General features: G+C 38.4%; 1 protein-coding gene across 1 annotated transcript in view; it reads right to left on the bottom strand.

Annotated features, from left to right (window-relative positions):
• ccdc88c (coiled-coil domain containing 88C) overlaps nucleotides 1-17,786 on the bottom strand; it is a 50,034-nt gene that overhangs the window by 18,372 nt on the left and 13,876 nt on the right. Inside the window, 14 exon segments of the mRNA XM_046855267.1 lie at nucleotides 561-688; nucleotides 770-1,738; nucleotides 1,826-1,963; nucleotides 2,054-2,235; nucleotides 2,612-2,731; nucleotides 2,734-2,755; nucleotides 2,866-3,012; nucleotides 3,221-3,379; nucleotides 3,742-3,823; nucleotides 4,396-4,577; nucleotides 4,708-4,848; nucleotides 4,953-5,036; nucleotides 5,735-5,793; nucleotides 8,145-8,214. Of these exon segments, the coding sequence (XP_046711223.1) occupies nucleotides 561-688; nucleotides 770-1,738; nucleotides 1,826-1,963; nucleotides 2,054-2,235; nucleotides 2,612-2,731; nucleotides 2,734-2,755; nucleotides 2,866-3,012; nucleotides 3,221-3,379; nucleotides 3,742-3,823; nucleotides 4,396-4,577; nucleotides 4,708-4,848; nucleotides 4,953-5,036; nucleotides 5,735-5,793; nucleotides 8,145-8,214 (2,483 nt within the window).

Raw genomic sequence — 17,786 nt, 5'->3', positions numbered from 1 at the left:
AGACCAGACTGATGTTTTTTATTAAGATTATATTGTAAATGTACAGTGCAGTACATTTGCGGTAATGAAATACTGTGTATGTCATTGTGTTGAAGTGTCAAAACATATATATGATATATAATATATAGATATATATATATATATAGATAGAATATATCAAGATTGCACCTAAGACTGACTCTGGGCTTTATTTTCTATATCACTTCTGTTAGGTACAAAATCTTCACAATGACAGCAGAGCACAGACAAATTCCCTTTACTATTCTTATGATTATTGATTTAATTGAATGATCAATCAGTGTGTTCATAGTTTGTGTTTTGGAATGTGAATGGAATCTTTCTTGCATTTTTTAATTTTTTTTGTACAGCCCATTATAGGGCCAACCTTGTAAGCAGAAGCAATCTTGCAATCTTTCACAGATGATCTGCACCAGAGTTCCTTTAACATGGATTCAATTTTCAGGTTCTTTGGACCACACCCATGTTCGCTGAGTGACTATTACAAGCAAAAATTGCAAGTGTGAATATGCCCTAAACATCGCAGTTGTGTGCACACTCACTTGTCTTCGCAGCTGTGCTCTTCCTGAAGCAGTTTCTCTCGGTTCAGGCCAATCTTCTCCAACTCATGACTGAGCTTCTCCAGCTCGTTACACTGCTGCTGTACCCTTAGCTTCTCATTTACCAGCTCCTTTAACAGATACACAGCATGGGGTTATCACGATGTACTAAAGAGTTTTTGATAAAAAGCAGTCATTATCACACGTAGTACCTCTCGAAGTGTGGCCAAGGTCTTCTTGTCAATGGTGACCTGTTTCTGCAGGTCCTTCTTCTCTTTCTCCATATCCTTGACTCTACTGGCAACCTCCTGGAGCCGTGCAAGCTCCCTGTTCATGGCTGTTCCTTCTTTCTCCAGGTTGCTCAGTTTAAGCAAGCTATCTTCAAGTGCAGATTCCCTCACGTCCACTTGCTGCCTCAGCCTACGTGCCTCCCTCTCCAGCTGCTTTCTCTCTTTCTCAGATTGGCCTAGCTCCTGCTCCAATTTCCGCCGCTCCTTCTCTGCCTCCTCGGCACGTCTCGCGACCTTTCTCAGCTCTGCCAGTTCATGCCGCAGATCCTCGCTTTGGGCCTCGGCTTCGTGCAGTTCATTCTTGAGGCCTTCAATTTTAGAGCTACTACTTTCCAGGCACTCTTGGAGCTGCTGGTTCTCTTTGTCAAGGCTGCTGCAGTTGATCTCTAGTCTTTCGGTGCGCTTGGCCTGGGAACGCAGTTCAGCTACGGTACCCAGAAGCTCTGAGTTCTCATTTTCCAACTTCCTGCGCTCCTTCTCCAGCAAAGGTAAACGCATGTTGTCACTCTGCAACTCTTTTGCATCCTTCTTGAGCCCTATGTTTTCCTGCTCTAAAACTTTGTTCTTGCTCTGCAAGATTTCAAGCTGCTCTTCAGCCATTTTAAGTGAACTCAGCTCATCTTGAAGTTGCTTCTGCGTGCACTCTAAGTGCTTTACCATCTTCTGCATCTCCTTGGCAGATCCACACTCATTCTCTAACTGCTTGGTGATCTGCTGCTTCTCGTTCTCAAGCTGCACCAGCAGACTTCCTGTGTCTGAGATCTTCTGGTGGAGGATTCGATTCTCTGTTTCCACCTCACGCACACGTGCTTCACTGTCCTCCTGGGCACGTTTTCGCAGGGAGCTCACAGTCTGGATCAGGTGCTCCTTCTCTCGCTCCAGCTCTGTGATCTGACATGTACACAATCACTATTAGTGCACAAAATAGCTGAAGTTAATTCTGCCATCTTTATTACATCATGTGCCAATAGACTGTACCTGTTGTCCCTTTTCTGTTTTCAGGGTTTCAAACTCTTTCTCCAGTTTCTGCTTTTCCTTACTGAGCTTTTCCTTGAGGTTCTCAGTGTCCTTTATGGTCTGCTTCTCCTGGTCCAATTGAGTCTGCAGTCTCTCAAGCTGAGAACAACCAAACCATAAATCTCTATATTAGGACAAAACACACTAATATTAAAAGAACTAGTAAAAGTCAGGAAAGATGAGGTGTACCTTCTTGCTTAGGCCCTGGTTCTCCCTCTCCAACTCCATGGTGTGAAGCTGACCCTCTTCATAGATAAGTGTTGCCTCACGCAGGTTCTGGATGGTGCTCTGCAGACTCTGGTTCTCCTTTTCCAGCTTCAGAAGCCGACTAGATGCAGACTCGTTCATCTCAACCACAAATGACTTGCGTACTATGCATTGATAGAGGAACCAACAAAACATTTATTTGAGAAATCTCAGAACCTCAGAAAAAATTATTAGGTGAAATGGTGTTTGCAAAAAAAAAACAACTTGTAAAAATCTACATCCCCCCCCTAAAGACGTTGCTGAAATGTGAGGGGTGTACTCACAAAAGTGTACTCACACGGTCCTATTAATTATCTTCATGTTTTTGTCTGCTTGACAGGACCATCTAAATTTGTGTATCTTGTAATCTAAATTTGTGTATCTTGCTATTAAAAAATAATCAGTAATGTGTAAAACAAGGAGAAGCATATTGTATTGTTGAGTGCACTGTTTAGGGGGGTGGGTGGTGGGTGGGAAGGGTGTTCTGTATCTCAAACTGACCATCATTGACCTCATTGTTCTTAGAAAGCTGCTCCAGCTCCCAGCCCAAGTGAGCAGACTCATTCATACTCTGCTTCTGTGAAATTTCCAGCATCATGTTCTCCTCGAGCAGCTCCTCTGGCGCTTCTTATCGCTGTCCCGGTCCTAGGAGACAGACATGCACAAAACATCACCATGATGTTTAGGGGACATCAAATTTATATCCTATTCTCATCTTATATGCCAAAATCTTATTTCTTCACAACTCTGCTTACAATTTCCAGATCATGCAGTTTAGAGCGCAGATGCAGGTTCTCCTTCTCCAGCTCATGTAGTTTGTCACAGCGCCCCCTAGCTGACCCTAGCTGCTCCTCCAGCATAGCTTTTGTCTCCAGCAGAGTCATATTGTCCTCTCTCAGCTCCTACAGATGTTTAAAAAAATGTCAAAAACAAAATGGACAGAAAAATACAGATAAAAAAATTAAATGCATGCCACTGACAGCTGTGAAGCCCAGAGGGTTTTAACCAAAGCAAATGGACAAGAAAAACACACAAGCAGAACAAAACAAAACAGAAGTACAGTATAACTAAAGAAGTTAAAAATTTTATAAAAAGGTACAATATGGCTACCTCCATGCGAACTTTGTAGAAATGGACATCGTGAAGTTTCTCTTTGAAGCGGGCAAGTTCTGTTTCAAGCCTATCCACTCTGCCTGCACGTTCCCTCAGAGCATCCACCTCATCACGATAAGCACGTACCGACCGTGCCTCTGCCAAAAGCTGCATGTTCTGCACATGAACAGAGTCCACAGTGGGCAAATACACAAACGAATACCCTCTTCAGCACTATACCTGCAGATCTAAACTCAAAACCAAATCTGTTTATAGGACAAAATTGAAAAATGGATAAACAGATTTACATTCAAAGCATCAGTTGTATTTCTGCAGCGATAAAATAATAAAGAGAAGGTTGAATTAAAGTATTGAGTCCAAATCTTTGCAAGTATTGTACCTTTGAAATATGATAATTAATGCTGTAAAAAAAATAGCCTAATTAGCAAACTTCTATCTTTCTCACCTTCAAACCTTCAGGTACTGTACACAAAGTTGACATGATAGCAGAAAATGTGGAACGAGCAGAACACACTGACCTCCTGTTTCAGCTTTTGCATCTCTGCATCCAGACGTTCCAGTTCGTTTCTAGCATCAATCAGCTGCTCTGTCTTTTCTTCTCTGTGTACAAGATTAGGATTACCATTTTAGCAATCTATGAGACTACATGTCGACTTTCCGAATAATATCTTGTGCAAAATCACATTTCATGTTTTTTTTAATCAAAAGTCAACAAGATAACTATTTTTATGCTTGTATTTCTTAGCATCAAAGACATGATGATTTCTAGTTGCCTAGCTGTGTATCCATCTTAGATTCTGATATTATCGAGTTATCATTGTAAACAACTTTTTTTTTTTTTTTTATCCACACAAAGTCAATGTCAATCCTAGGTCAAATGTCTGATATAATTAAGAGCTAATTAGTAACAAGAAAGACTAGACTTGTGATGGAAGCTTCCATTCTGACAGCGATGGCATCGAGTAATACTTGTTTTTCCAGATGTGCACCAAGAGACAGTAAGGAAACTATCAGGGGTGACAGTTATTTATTTATTTTTACTTAATAATATGCAACTACTCCAGTTTTAATCCAAACACACTGGTGGTTACCTGTTTCTAGTGGCAGCAATACATTTACAGGCCAAAGTTCAAGACAGAAAAAACGGAAGCCTGAAAGTTATCAGTACGTACAGTTCTTGGCGAGAACGGCGAAGTTTGGCCTTCGTGTCAGCGAGCTCCACTGATATGTGCTGCCGTTCTTCTTTGGGGAGTAAAGCGGGCTGTGAGGACTGGTCAGCACTGGAGGAGCCTATGGAGCTAGTGAGCTGCTGCGACTGCAAATAATCTCTCTCTTGAGTCAGCTCCAAGATCAGCTAAGAAAAAAAACGCACACATACCATAAGAGATCTCACATTCAAGCAAGGGTTGCTTTTCATCCATCAATTGCGATTTGCCATATTCTTCAGTATAAAGCGGTTTCAGCGAGGATGTAAGCCCCCTTACCTCTGAGCACTCATCACGCTCGTCAATGAGCTTGCGTAGATGAAAGGCCATGGTACGAGACAGTGGGTCGAGGTCCTCAGGGGGCAGCTCCCCCACCTCTAGCCACTGCATGTCCAGAACATTCTCCTGGTTGTGGGTCACCTACATGCAGAGATCATTTTACTCACACCGGCAGACAGAGTTGCTCAATAAGTGCTCCGATTAAAAAAAATCTTTATTTTCGAGGACTAATCATTTTCACTCACCTCCTGAATATGGGAAACTATAGCTGCCTGGGTTTCGATGTTTAGCAGCTTAATCCTTTCAATGATTTCCTCTTTACGTTCACACTGCAGAAAGAAAGAGAAAAGAAAAAAAAAAAAAAAGAGATAAAAACAGTAGAACTGATGCATAATTGCATGAAGGCAAACGTTTTCAATATCTTATTGAAAAGAAAAATTTAAAAAAGTCAAGTGTTTCCAGCAGTGATTTGATGAATACAATACATTTTTTTATTTAAAAAAAAAAGGAAATTTTATTTATTTATTTATTTATTTATTTATTGACAGTGAAGTATGTGAGTGGAATAATTCATCAGAGAGATGCACTGATTGTACAAAATTGCCAGGCAGAGCGCAAGATCACAGTAAATAAAATAAAAAAAAAAAATAAAAAAAAGAGCTCTAAAGTGTGCATCACACATATGCTTGCCGTTTTCCCTCTCTCCAGAAAACAGGAAAAACCTGTGGAATCAGAACGGGAGCGAGAGAGGAGGAGTGGGAGAACAAAAGTGTTTGTGTTTGGAAGGAGATATAAAAAGACAGGACTACAGTAAGCAAGAAGTCAAAGAAAGACATGGCATGCAGGTGGCAAAAGAAGGTTTTATACAAACATCAGCTGAGATATGGAAGCTTTAACAGGGTTTATGAAACACTCTGATAAGCAGAATTTTTTTTGTTCCTTGGAATTGAAAAGAACAGGCATGTCCAGACACGGTGATTATACGGCTACTGTAGGTGTGAAAGCTAAAGACAAAGTCTGGGCTTACCTGAACGGCACAACCCAAGAGCAGCAGCAAAAGCCTCTTCATCTCCTCCATGCTCTTGCCTATAAATTATAACAAATGAATCATCTTTTTTTTTTTTATCATTTGTTAATTAACACTAATTACAAACCATAAAAAAAGAAAAAGGTACTAGTGTGCTAAACACCTACTTAAAATCATAGGTTTGCCTAGAAAAGGCAACTGTTATCCTGTAGGCACAAAGTGTGTATCATAACTATTAACCAGCCCTAAGCTATTATTAGTGGTTACACGCACACGTGGCTTTTTGGAAACGTGTTTATACTGCATCAGGCTTTTTTTCCCCTCCCAATTCTGCGTTACATTTCAATATGAAACACGTTTTTTTTCCCATTTTAGGTTTTCTTGAGTCACTTCTTCCACTTGCTTCCAATAATAGATTAGTTTCAAAGACATCTTCAATAGTGTGATTCGGTCAGCATTACAGCAATATTTGCTAAAACATACAAATTGTTTGAATGTGTATCTCAAAGATGTGTCCTCCACCTACACTCTGGGGAGAACAGGAAGGAGTTGTCATGGAGTCCCTGTGCCCTTCCCAACAGCGTACCCCATCCTCAGAGAGGAAAGGTGGAGCTCCTTGAAACAAAGCCAAACCACTTTCACTGCATCTGTCTACTGTAACAGCCCTTGTGTACAAGATTCACAGGGTTGTTCATTCGCCTAAAAACAGGCATCTTCTGTTCTACTTGCTGAAACATATTTTCACCTAAAATGTATAGTGGGCAAGTTTTTGGCCTGGGTGATGTGCTTTTTCAAGCTGGTTCAAACATGACCTTGCTTCGACAGTGGCAAGTAAAACAATCGCTGATAGCAAAGGAAGTTGCTGGAGGGGTTGGTTATTTTGATCGCCTGCAGGAACGTACATGCAAAACTAGTCTGCATCAGATCAGCCTGTCAAAGTGCAGCCTATCAGGAAGCTTAAAAGGAGCAACAGAGAATAAACACAAACCAAGAGACAAGCTGCCCTGTGTAATCCTGCGGGCTGTGCAGAAAGGGCTCTCATGACGACCTTGTTGTCATTAAAAAGACGCATAAAAAATGCATGAGAAAATGAACTTGAGAATCATTAAGGCTGTCATCAGCTGATAACAAAAGACAGTGACTGGGAAAGTCCACTGAGTTTATGTGTCCTGCTCGAGCACATGGTCTGTCAACAGCAGGACTCGCAATCAGCACAGCCTGGACCAGGTCACCACAGCCGGCTTCCTCTGGTCTTTTCCCTTTCCTTCAGATTTTATAGACCTAAAACATGTGGCACTGATGTGAAGGTGAGGATTGGTCTGTCTGTGAGAGGATGCATGGAGAAGTGAGGACTGACCTTTGATAAAAGTAATGAGAGTTTGCACTCTCTGCCTCACTCTCTTTTTGTTTTGTTTTTTAAACAAGTTTTTATATAAGGAGATACTTCAAAACAACGACATACACAGTATTTCATTACCGCAAATGTACTGCACTGTACATTTACAATATAATCTCACATAAAAAACATCAGTCTGGTCTTAAACAAAAAAAACAAAAAACAAAAAACAAAACACATATTATATATATATATATATATATATATATATATATATATATATATATATATATATATATATATATATATATATATATATATATATATATATATACACAGTACAGACAAAAGTTTGGACACACCTTCTCATTCAAAGAGTTTTCTTTATTTTCATGACTATGAAAATTGTAGATTCACACTGAAGGCATCAAAACTATGAATTAACACATGTGGAATTATATATGGAATTATATACATAACAAAAAAGTGTGAAACAACTGAAACATGTCATATTCTAGGTTCTTCAAAGTAGCCACCTTTTGCTTTGATTACTGCTTTGCACACTCTTGGCATTCTCTTGATGAGCTTCAAGAGGTAGTCACCTGAAATGGTCTTCCAACAGTCTTGAAGGAGTTCCCCGAGAGATGCTTGGCACTTGTTGGCCCTTTTGCCTTCACTCTGCGGTCCAGCTCACCCCTAAACCATCTCGATTGGGTTCAGGTCCGGTGACTGTGGAGGCCAGGTCATCAAGAGAATGCCAAGAGTGTGCAAAGCAGTAATCAAAGCAAAAAGGTGGCTACTTTGAAGAACCTAGAATATGACATTTTTCAGTTTTCAGTTCAGCCTTCAGTGTGAATCTACAATTTTCATAGTCATGAAAATAAAGAAAAGTCTTTGAATGAGAAGGTGTGTCCAAACTTTGGTCTGTACTGTGTGTGTGTGTGTGTGTATATATATATATATATATATATATATATATATATATATATATATATATATATATATATATATATATATATATATATATATATATATATATATATATAAAATATAATACCAAATAGTTTTCTCTACCTGACAACGGGTCCTTGGCGATAGTCAAAACGTTGGGTAAGGTCATCAGAACAAGCTGTTGGAGATTTTCCTGCATAATTAAAAAAAGAGAGAGAAAGAGAGAGATTGAGAGAGAGAAATGAAACTCAAAACATCCTGCTTAATGTAAAACAGTCTCAATATGCACAGCCTTGACATACAACTAAAAGGTGATATCAAGTAGCTACCACAGTTTTATCACTCTACAAGGAGGTCATTTTAGGGCATGGAGATGACACCCTAGTAGCAAAAAAAAAAAAAATGCTACAATCAGCGGGGCAGATGGCTAAACCAGACTGAAAAACAGACTGGGGTCATAAACCAGGAAGAACAGTAAGGTGGGAATGGAAAAGTCTCTTCACAGACTAACAGGAAAGTGTGTTGGAAATGGCAGACATTAACACACCATGTGGGGTGTTTTAGGGGAAGGGAACTCTATGGAATTTATACAGTTCAATAGTTCATGCCTGGGGTGATGGAGACAGGATAGGCCGGGCTGTATTCTTATGCAACACAAACATGGAATAATATGTGCCTTTCATGGGACTGTATCTGAAGATTTTAACAAAAAAATAAAAAATAAATTGTAGATCATGGCAGAACTTTCGAAAAGATTAAAAAATATTATAATAATAATTTGCTTACTTAACACAGTCCAAATAAAAAAAAAACATATACAAAACAAAGCAAAGTGACTTTATTGCAAAATAATAATAATAAAAATCTCACTATGTTCATTTCCAGTTTAAAATCTTTAAACAAGCATGTGTACTGTGGTGCAAGTATGTATACTGATACATAGATGGTACACATACATATTTTACATAGAAGAATATAATGAATCATTACATTGGGATTACATCATTCATGACTATATTAATTATAATTACCCTCATATCTGAATATTGCATGTAACCCCATCCCAGCCCCACATAACATTTGCGTGCACACATGTATGCCATGTGATCCAACTTCAAGGACAATGGCCTCCGTAGCAACTGAACCCAACACTCACGGTACACAATAGACAAGACCTGACAGGTTCATCAAACCTAACCCCTTATTTCAATATATACACACACAGATAGGGACAGTTCTACCATTGGAAAGTACAGGAAATATCATTAAAACTGCAAGGATGTGGTTGAATGCCACAAAGAACAAGCTTAACTCAAATGTACATGCAAGAAATGTAGATAATTATAAGTACATAGATAAATAACTACATACTGAACACAGCAGTGCATTTGACCAACTTCACCATCTAGAATTTCATTCTCCTCTGGTCATCAGACTCCTGCAATGTAATTTGCACTGCAGTTAAGGTGTGTTTAAGCCCTCCCCCACAGGTATTTGGGTTTAATGGTGTGCAGTTGTGTCACACATTACGCCAAGTCTGTGTCTCTGATCTAGCAGTGCAAAAACATCTATAATCTAATAAATCTGCTAGGTAAAACGTAAGTGTTATGGCCTTTAAAAATCACTGTGCTCTGGATAAGAAACATTTCCACACCCAGCCAAGGACTACATTATTAATATAAACGCTGAACAATCAGGGTCATGAAATGCTTTAAAACCTTTCATTTAAAACTAAACAAAAAACACTTTCAGCCCTAACTCATACATCAAAGCTACATTATATGTGCACCTGAAACCATGTAAAAACATATAGTGCGCTGCTGTGGTCAAAGTAGTCTTGTTACAATGTCACGGTTTCACAGTTAGTCCCGGTGTAGGATAACCTCACTGCTGACGTTTTCAAGATAACAATTAAAATCCAATACCATGCTCTCTTTCTTTTTTTTACCTGATCAAGCTCCTTACCTTAGTAGTTCTTATCCATTTCTAAGAAAGAACAATCAGGGGATTTGATCCTTTTGTTCCTATTGATTGTTGTACGTGTTGAAGGATACATGAGACTTGAATAAAATTTGTCATACATTTAAATTTTGTAATTTATACAGTAAATCAATACAGTGAAAGATTCAATTGTATATACACTACATTATTTCGTGAATTTAAACACCCCTATTGTTTAGGTGTACCCAAAATGTCTGGCAATACAATTTGTTTTTTTTGGCAAACTACTGGGTCAATAGTGAGACCCCGTAGTGTTTTGGTTCATCCTCATATCCTATGACATCATTGTAAATCTCTGGCCTCCCAGCCTACCCCCAACTGACAGCTTAATCTGGTCCTGAGATGAACGAGTCCCTCAGGAGGGCTTTGTCTACAGGGGTCTGATTGAAGCACCACTCTCTCTGATCACAATGCAAGTTCCTAAACTGAGGCCCAGGCCTGAATTCATCATTGTGCCTATGTATTACGGTGACAATACGTGAAACCTTCTCTTTTTTCAGATACCACACACACACACACACACACACACACACACACACACACACGTCAAACTTTTCAAAAACTTCTGCTTTTATTACCCATATACGTGCACAAACTGTGGCTAGATTACAGTGCTGAAATCTCTAATCTGTTCTGTCTGGGTCACAAGGAACATTGTAGAGTTATAGGTTAATGTGTTTTTTATTTTGACTTCATTTGACATTCGCCTACAAATCGTAAAACAATGTTGAGCCATTTTTGGTAATCAGGACCCGTAGTTAGAACATATCCGTTCACTACAAAACTCTTCCACAAAACAAACATCACATACAATAACTATTGCTTTATTTGGCACACTAAACACAGCTTGCAATTAGCTAAAAGCCTGTGTTTCAACATGGGGACAATATACCGAGTAGTGGTGAGTATCAGAGACAATCTCTGACTGAATGATCTCAAATTTTGAATTATTTTATAATTTGCTCAGTAGCTCCTGGTTCCATAATGTCAACTGACTGTATAAGACTGTAGAAAAGACATAACTCACAATCTCACACTAATGCTCCGGGTATTTCTTACTCTCCGGTGTTTGTATTGTTATTATGATTTATAATCACACTTTTGATCACCCAAATGAGGATGGGTTCCCCTTTTGATTCTGGTTCCTCATAACATCTAGAGGAGTTTTTAATTGCCACAATCGCCCCAGGCTGCTCATCAGGAATAAATACACATAGTTCACTTTCATTCTTAAGTTCTGTAAAGCTGCTTTTTAAGACAATGTCCATTGTGAAAAGCGCTATAGAAATAAATTCAAACACTTATTTATAAGCTAAGCTTTTAATATGTCTGCTTCCAGATGAATTCCTTACAGAAGCTATATTTTAAATTGTTCCAAGCGAGAAAGACTAGTAAAAAGAAGGAACAACAACAAAAAAAAGTCAACTATAAATTTCTACCTCTAGGTCTGATTTCTTCAGGGTTGTGTGGACACAAATCCAAATAAATCCTGAACCATTTTGGTTTGTTGTCTAAATTAGATACTTTCAATAAATCATTTTCTAATTTGAGTTGTCATACATCAATAATGATAGTACACATATGATCAAAATTGATTAGGCTTTTTCCCCCTCCCATAAAATAAATAAACAACTAAATAAATAACGTCTCTCAGTAAATGAGGGGCAATGTGATTGTCAAATATTGTGTTTGGTGAAATGATCCCGGTATATGATAATATAGTTGAGAAATGTTTTGGATAGTACACAACATAGTTCTTAATCTTTTCTGCCTAAAATGTTTGGACCTTGTAAATGTATTTTTTTACAGTCAAAAGCTCCTTTTTGTTCATTAGAAGTCAAAGAAATGATCGTTATGAAACATTCTCACGTTATAAAAGATGAAGGATTTCGGCTGGACGACTTATGCTTTGAATATGGTTTCGGTGCAGGAGCAAAAGAAACACATCATCGGACCCCTAATTAAACGGTTCGACAGCCATATCATTAAGAGCTTGCACTTTAACCATGTATTCCTGCTACTATAAGAGCAATCGCATGCATATTTCTAGACCCTTAGCAGTCTTATTATTGCCACTTGATATGCCACACCATAAGGAGATTCTGTTTAAGATGGTGTCCGCTTTTAGCTAACCGCTAAATTGGGGTATAAAAGAAGAGGATCAGCTCTCAACAGATATATTTCTTAAGTATAATTCTTCTGATATGTACAGCGTTTAAAATTTTTAAAGTCTAGCCGCTTCCAGTTGTGTCTCTATGGCTGGATCTCCATTACTGTAAATTAAATAAATCAACAGAGAGACAGATGGCACCCCTTATCTAAGACCATACTGCCAGCAACAGAGTGCCCTTACTCTGTTATTCTAACAGTTGGTAGCCAGGGCACAACCCTCTGCGCATACATACACGCAATTACGACCATACGCCTTAATAATTAATAGCACAGCTTCGGTACCCAATGCGAGAGAGGTGTATGTGGAACTTAAGCGGTCTACTCAGTTGTCTCATTATTAAAAACCCCAATAAGGGAAAGGCAGGAGAGATGTTGTGCTTGGCCTCACTTCCTTTTTGTTTTTTATCCTGAGCAGCAAGAATCTATGACCTTACACGCTCTTTAAACGGCACTTTCCACATTTTCCAAGCTACCCACAATCCCATATGCCCAATCAGTGCTCACACAGATAGGACACTCTTGGAAAAAATGCAATGAGGAGAATATATGTGCTTGTGGTGCTACTGTACAATTTCCTGACACTGATGGAAAGTTTTATGAACCACCAAACACCACTTTGAGAGAGTTTTGCTTGCATCCACAGAATGCAGCTACTTTAGCACAGTAATCTTTTTCCTACAGTTATTCCTCTGTTTGGGGTAATGAGTACTGGTAGATTGTTCAGATATTTTCCTTCAAGAGGCATTTGATTATGTCAAGATTATTTTTTTGTATAAAAACAGCGGTCATCTAATGTACTAGACATTACGGTGTGTTTGGACAATAGTTTGCGTTACTGGGCTCAAAGATTAGATTCCTCTCCACTGAACATTTGACTATATCCTATTTGCAATTCAAATCGACAATCGTTTATTCAACTGCACTATTTAACGAACTAATGCAGCTCTTGTGCTGCTGAAAATCAATTATTCATGCTTAGAGGTCAGCTGGGAAGATGTCCAAAGATTTTCTATGCAAGATGGGGGAAACGCCTTCTTTTAAACGTCAATCACGCATTTCTATCCAGATAAATTACATTCCAGAAGCTTAGGTAGAATGCATAGTGCAGATTCTACCCATGCTAACAACTTAGCTAATAAATCTATCCAAGTGACATAAATATCTGTGCATTTGTGCTAATATTGGATTCCTCCCACCATTTAAATAAAGGTTCTTCATTGCAGGAGTTTATTAATGTCACATTGTGCACTGTGCACATGCACCATTTGGTTAGGAAGTGTACCGCAGTACCAAACTGGAGTCTAATGGCACACGGTTGCCACTTGCTTAAGAAGTGAATTAAATTGCACATGTATTTTAGCCAATGTCAGCATAATTATATTATTGATACATGTAGCATTATTATACTACATGTCACAAACAAAATGATAATAAAAAAGGTGTCACATTTTGTTCTCCAAGCAAGTTTTAGAAGATGAAAATAAATTGCCCCTGGGGTCAGTTGATTCAAGTGAGTTAGAAATGAGACTAGTGCTGCAAAGGGAAACAATCACACTCTGATTCATACCACAGCAAACATGTCTAGTGTGAAAACCACCAAAGTGTCAAGCACATGCCAACTTCCACTCTGAAATGCCCCAGTGACACACTCTTAAGCAAGAACACAAAATAAAAGATCATATGATTAGAAGCTTTAATTAGCAAAGTTGAAATTTAAATATCTGTCAAACCAACAAGAACAGTAATAGCCCATAAGCTCTAATGTCACTTTTCTTTTTTGTAATATGACAATATATTCTTGTATGGAGTCTTGGACATGGGGTATATCGGTAGGAGAATGCTGATGATGAAGCCACCAGGAAGGAAGAAAAGAAGAAAGCCAAGGAGGAGGTTTATGGATGTGGTGAGGGAAGACATGCAGGTAGTTGGTTTGAAAGAGGCAGATGTGAAGGTCAGGGGGGTAAAGATACGACCCCTAATGGGAGCACCCGAAAGAAGAAGAAGATTCTTGTATGGAGTCTTGCATGCATCTTGCACAGATTTGCACATTAGCTGCATTTTCTTCAGACCTTTAGTCAATACAGTCATACAAGTAATAGGAAAATGAATCATTTAATCAAGATTCTCATCTGGCAGACCCAGCTAAGCTTTTTTTTTTTGAATAAACCGGAGCATGTCAGCTTTCGAAACATGAGCTATCACAGTTTCTGTAGCAGATGCTTTGTTGTAACCAATCAAGCGTTCATGTAGATTATTTAGCTGAAGGCAACTCTGCAAGAAAAAGAGATTTTTTTCATTCGTCATTTCATTTGTCTATTCGGATTAGTTGAATTGGACTATGAAATCAATGACAATGGCATGTTCTCAGAGAACTAGATAGACGTGTATTTATTTTTTACTTGAAACTCAAAACATATCATTTGTTCAAAGTCTCTAGTATCGGTCAAAATTAGTAATATGCAGCAGAAGTGTGAAATCAAACAAAACAAAATAAATAAACAAATGTAATAATTGTTTCTTATCTGTAAATAATCATGAATGGATAAGCATTTAACAGTAACTGTTGCCTCTGTTTAGTCATATTTATTACTTTTTTTTTATATCAAGAAGAAAACCATTATAAAATGTTTTGACTCTGATCAGTATAATTCAACAATTAACAACGAAAGTGAAATATAATGTTCAGCTAGCCTGGTACTGTAATTTATTCATTTTTAAGTTAAAAGCCAAGCCACATTAGAGAACAGTCCCTCACATTTCTTTCATGAAGAAAAACTGTAAAACGATTCATGATTACTATTTAAAAAATACAAATTAAAATGTTGTTATATCTGCACATCTTTTGTACCACGCTAGGATGTTATAAGCATCTAGCTCTAATGACTCAGCATAAGCCCACATGTCTCTTGTGTCATGTGTAAATAATAGTTTCTTTGACTAGGCATCTTGTTTCATCTAAGTTATACAAAATAATCTTTACTATGCTAAATAGTAAAGTAAACCAACCCGTATTGTTTCTTATCAGTGCACCCGGACACTAACAAAAGAAGAGCGAGGTGCACCATAGAGGCCACGTTATGATAACAGCATAAAAACACTGAAGCAATCCTATATATAAACTGATTTGAAAGTGTCACACAGCTCATAAAGCCTACAGCTAGGTTATATGCCTCTTACAACCACCAAGAGATGTCCATAAAAAGGCTGATTAAGCCACTAATGTGTTTTTATTAAATAAATCAATTGGGCTCAGGGTCTGGCTTTTTGCAAATGAAAAAGACACACACACACACACACACACACACACACACACACACACACACACACACAAGAGCAAAACACACAGAATACAGGCATTCTTTAGCTAAAAAAAAAAATTATATAAGCTTCAGCTGCCTTGGTCCTGATTAGCTCCTGATTTAACTGTTGTTTTTGGAAATGGTGGTGCATCATAACAATGTTACAACATAATCAAAACATAACGTTGTGCACACCTGAGCATCCCATTCATCGGAATCATTTTAACATCCCAGTCCAGGTGTAATACCACTTTCACAGTAATAATAACTTCCAGTCTTCAGAGTAGAGTTTCCACTAGATTTTAGAGTGTAGCTGTGGAAATTTGCCTATTCAGCCACAAGAGCATTAATGAGGTTAAGTAGTGATGTTGGAAAAGAAGAGGGCAGGGTCAGTGTCCCAGTATATCCCAGTGTGGTTGAGGTGAGGCCACTCAAGTCCTTCCATTCCAACCTTTGCAAACCTCGTTTTCTTACACCATACTGTATACTGTCATGCTGAAATCTTTTTGGGCCCCTCACTTCAATTTCCCTTTCAAGTGAAATTGTAATGCTACAGCATAAAAGACATGCCATCTATCAAACTGCATGTTAACCAACTTTGTGGCAATATTTTTGGCAAAGGAACACAATATATGGGTTTAAAAAACAAACAAGCAAAAAAAAAAAAAAAAAAAAAAAAGTTGTAGGCTGATTTATCTTACGTTTGTAATTTAGCGTACCAGTGTACATTTATTTATTGATAGAGACTTGAAGCACTTTTGTACGTCGCTCTGGACAAGGGCGTCTAGTTCGTCTTGTTTCGGCTTCTCCCATTAGGGGTTGCCATAGAGAATTCATCCGTCTCTGTACCCCTCTGTCCTCTACATCTGCCTCTTTCAACCCAACTACCTGCATGTCTTCCTTCACCACATCCATAAACCTCCTCCATGGTCTTCTCTTTTCCTCCTTCCTGGGGGCTCCATCCTCAGCATTCTTCTACCGATATACCCCATGTCCCTTCTTTGCACATGTCCAAACCAGCTCAATCTGCCTCCCTCACGTTGTCACCAAAACATCCTACATGTGCTGTCCCACTAATAAACTAATTTCTAATCTTGTCCATCCTCATCACTCCCAACGAAAATCTCAACATCTTCAGCTCTGCTACCTTCAGCTCCATCTCCTGTCTTTTACTCAATGACACTGTCACTAAACCATACAACATCACAGGTCTCACCACAGTCCTATAAACTTTCCCTTTCACTCTTGCAGATACTCTTCTATCACAAATCACTCCTGCCACTCTTCTCCACCCATTCCACCCATTCCACCCATTCCACCCTGCCTGCACTCTTTTCTTCACTTCTCTAACAGGACAAGGGCATCTAACAAATGCTGCAAATGTAATGTAAATGTTTAATGGTTAGGTATCCACAAACTTTTGGCCATATAATGCAGGTATAATTTAAGTTCATATAAAAACTGCATGAAAGACAAAGTTATTTTAAAGTCCAAATATAATAGCTGGTTATATATCACACAGTGCTCAGGAGACGACATATAAAATTATTTACTGATGATGTATTCATGGTATGCTGTTCTATATACTTTGGTAAAAAAAATGTTATCCTCTTCATGCATTTGTTTTACTCTGGAAGTGTTAATTCTTTGACGGAAACTAAAGAACCGTAATTTCCGGACCATATATAAGCCTGAACTTGACAAATATTTTTATTTTAAACATAAATAAGCCGCACCTGTCTATAAGTCTACACTGAAACTAATGAACTTTACACAGGCTTTAACAAAAGACACGTTACACACGGTGTAATGGGCGAAATATGTTGCGCTTCCTTTAGGAGCATAGCGGTATTTTGGGAATAGCATGGCACTGCATTTTTTCCCGCTATTACTGCATGTGTTCAAGACGAGGAATATGTCATTATTTTCTGATGTTCATTTCTAAGTTTCTTTGACTAACCTGTAACGCTGTTGCCGAAAAAATAAAAAAGCAAGAGTTTTGGAAACCTGTCTGTGATTATATGATTTCTGTTGCAACTGGAGTTAGCGAGCTCTCCCTTCACCCAGACACAACACATTACAACGGCTTGTATCTAAACAGTAGCCTACCAAGAAAGTCATTCTTCCTCCTTCCTTTCACAACTATTTCTCTCGAGAGTTGATCTTTTGGCATCATCGTGCGTTTAAAGAAAAAAACAACATTTTTTCTCCCGATGCTGTGGGGCTTAGTTTTTTGGCTTGAAGTTTGTGAAACCGGGAAAAACCCAGGAAAAATTCATAAATAAGCCGCTCC

The sequence above is a fragment of the Silurus meridionalis genome, chromosome 8, assembly GCF_014805685.1.
Source record: "Silurus meridionalis isolate SWU-2019-XX chromosome 8, ASM1480568v1, whole genome shotgun sequence".
In the NCBI taxonomy this organism is placed as follows: Eukaryota; Metazoa; Chordata; class Actinopteri; order Siluriformes; family Siluridae; genus Silurus; species Silurus meridionalis.
Note: the sequence above shows the minus strand (reverse complement) of the source record. Positions and strands in the feature narration are given on the sequence as shown.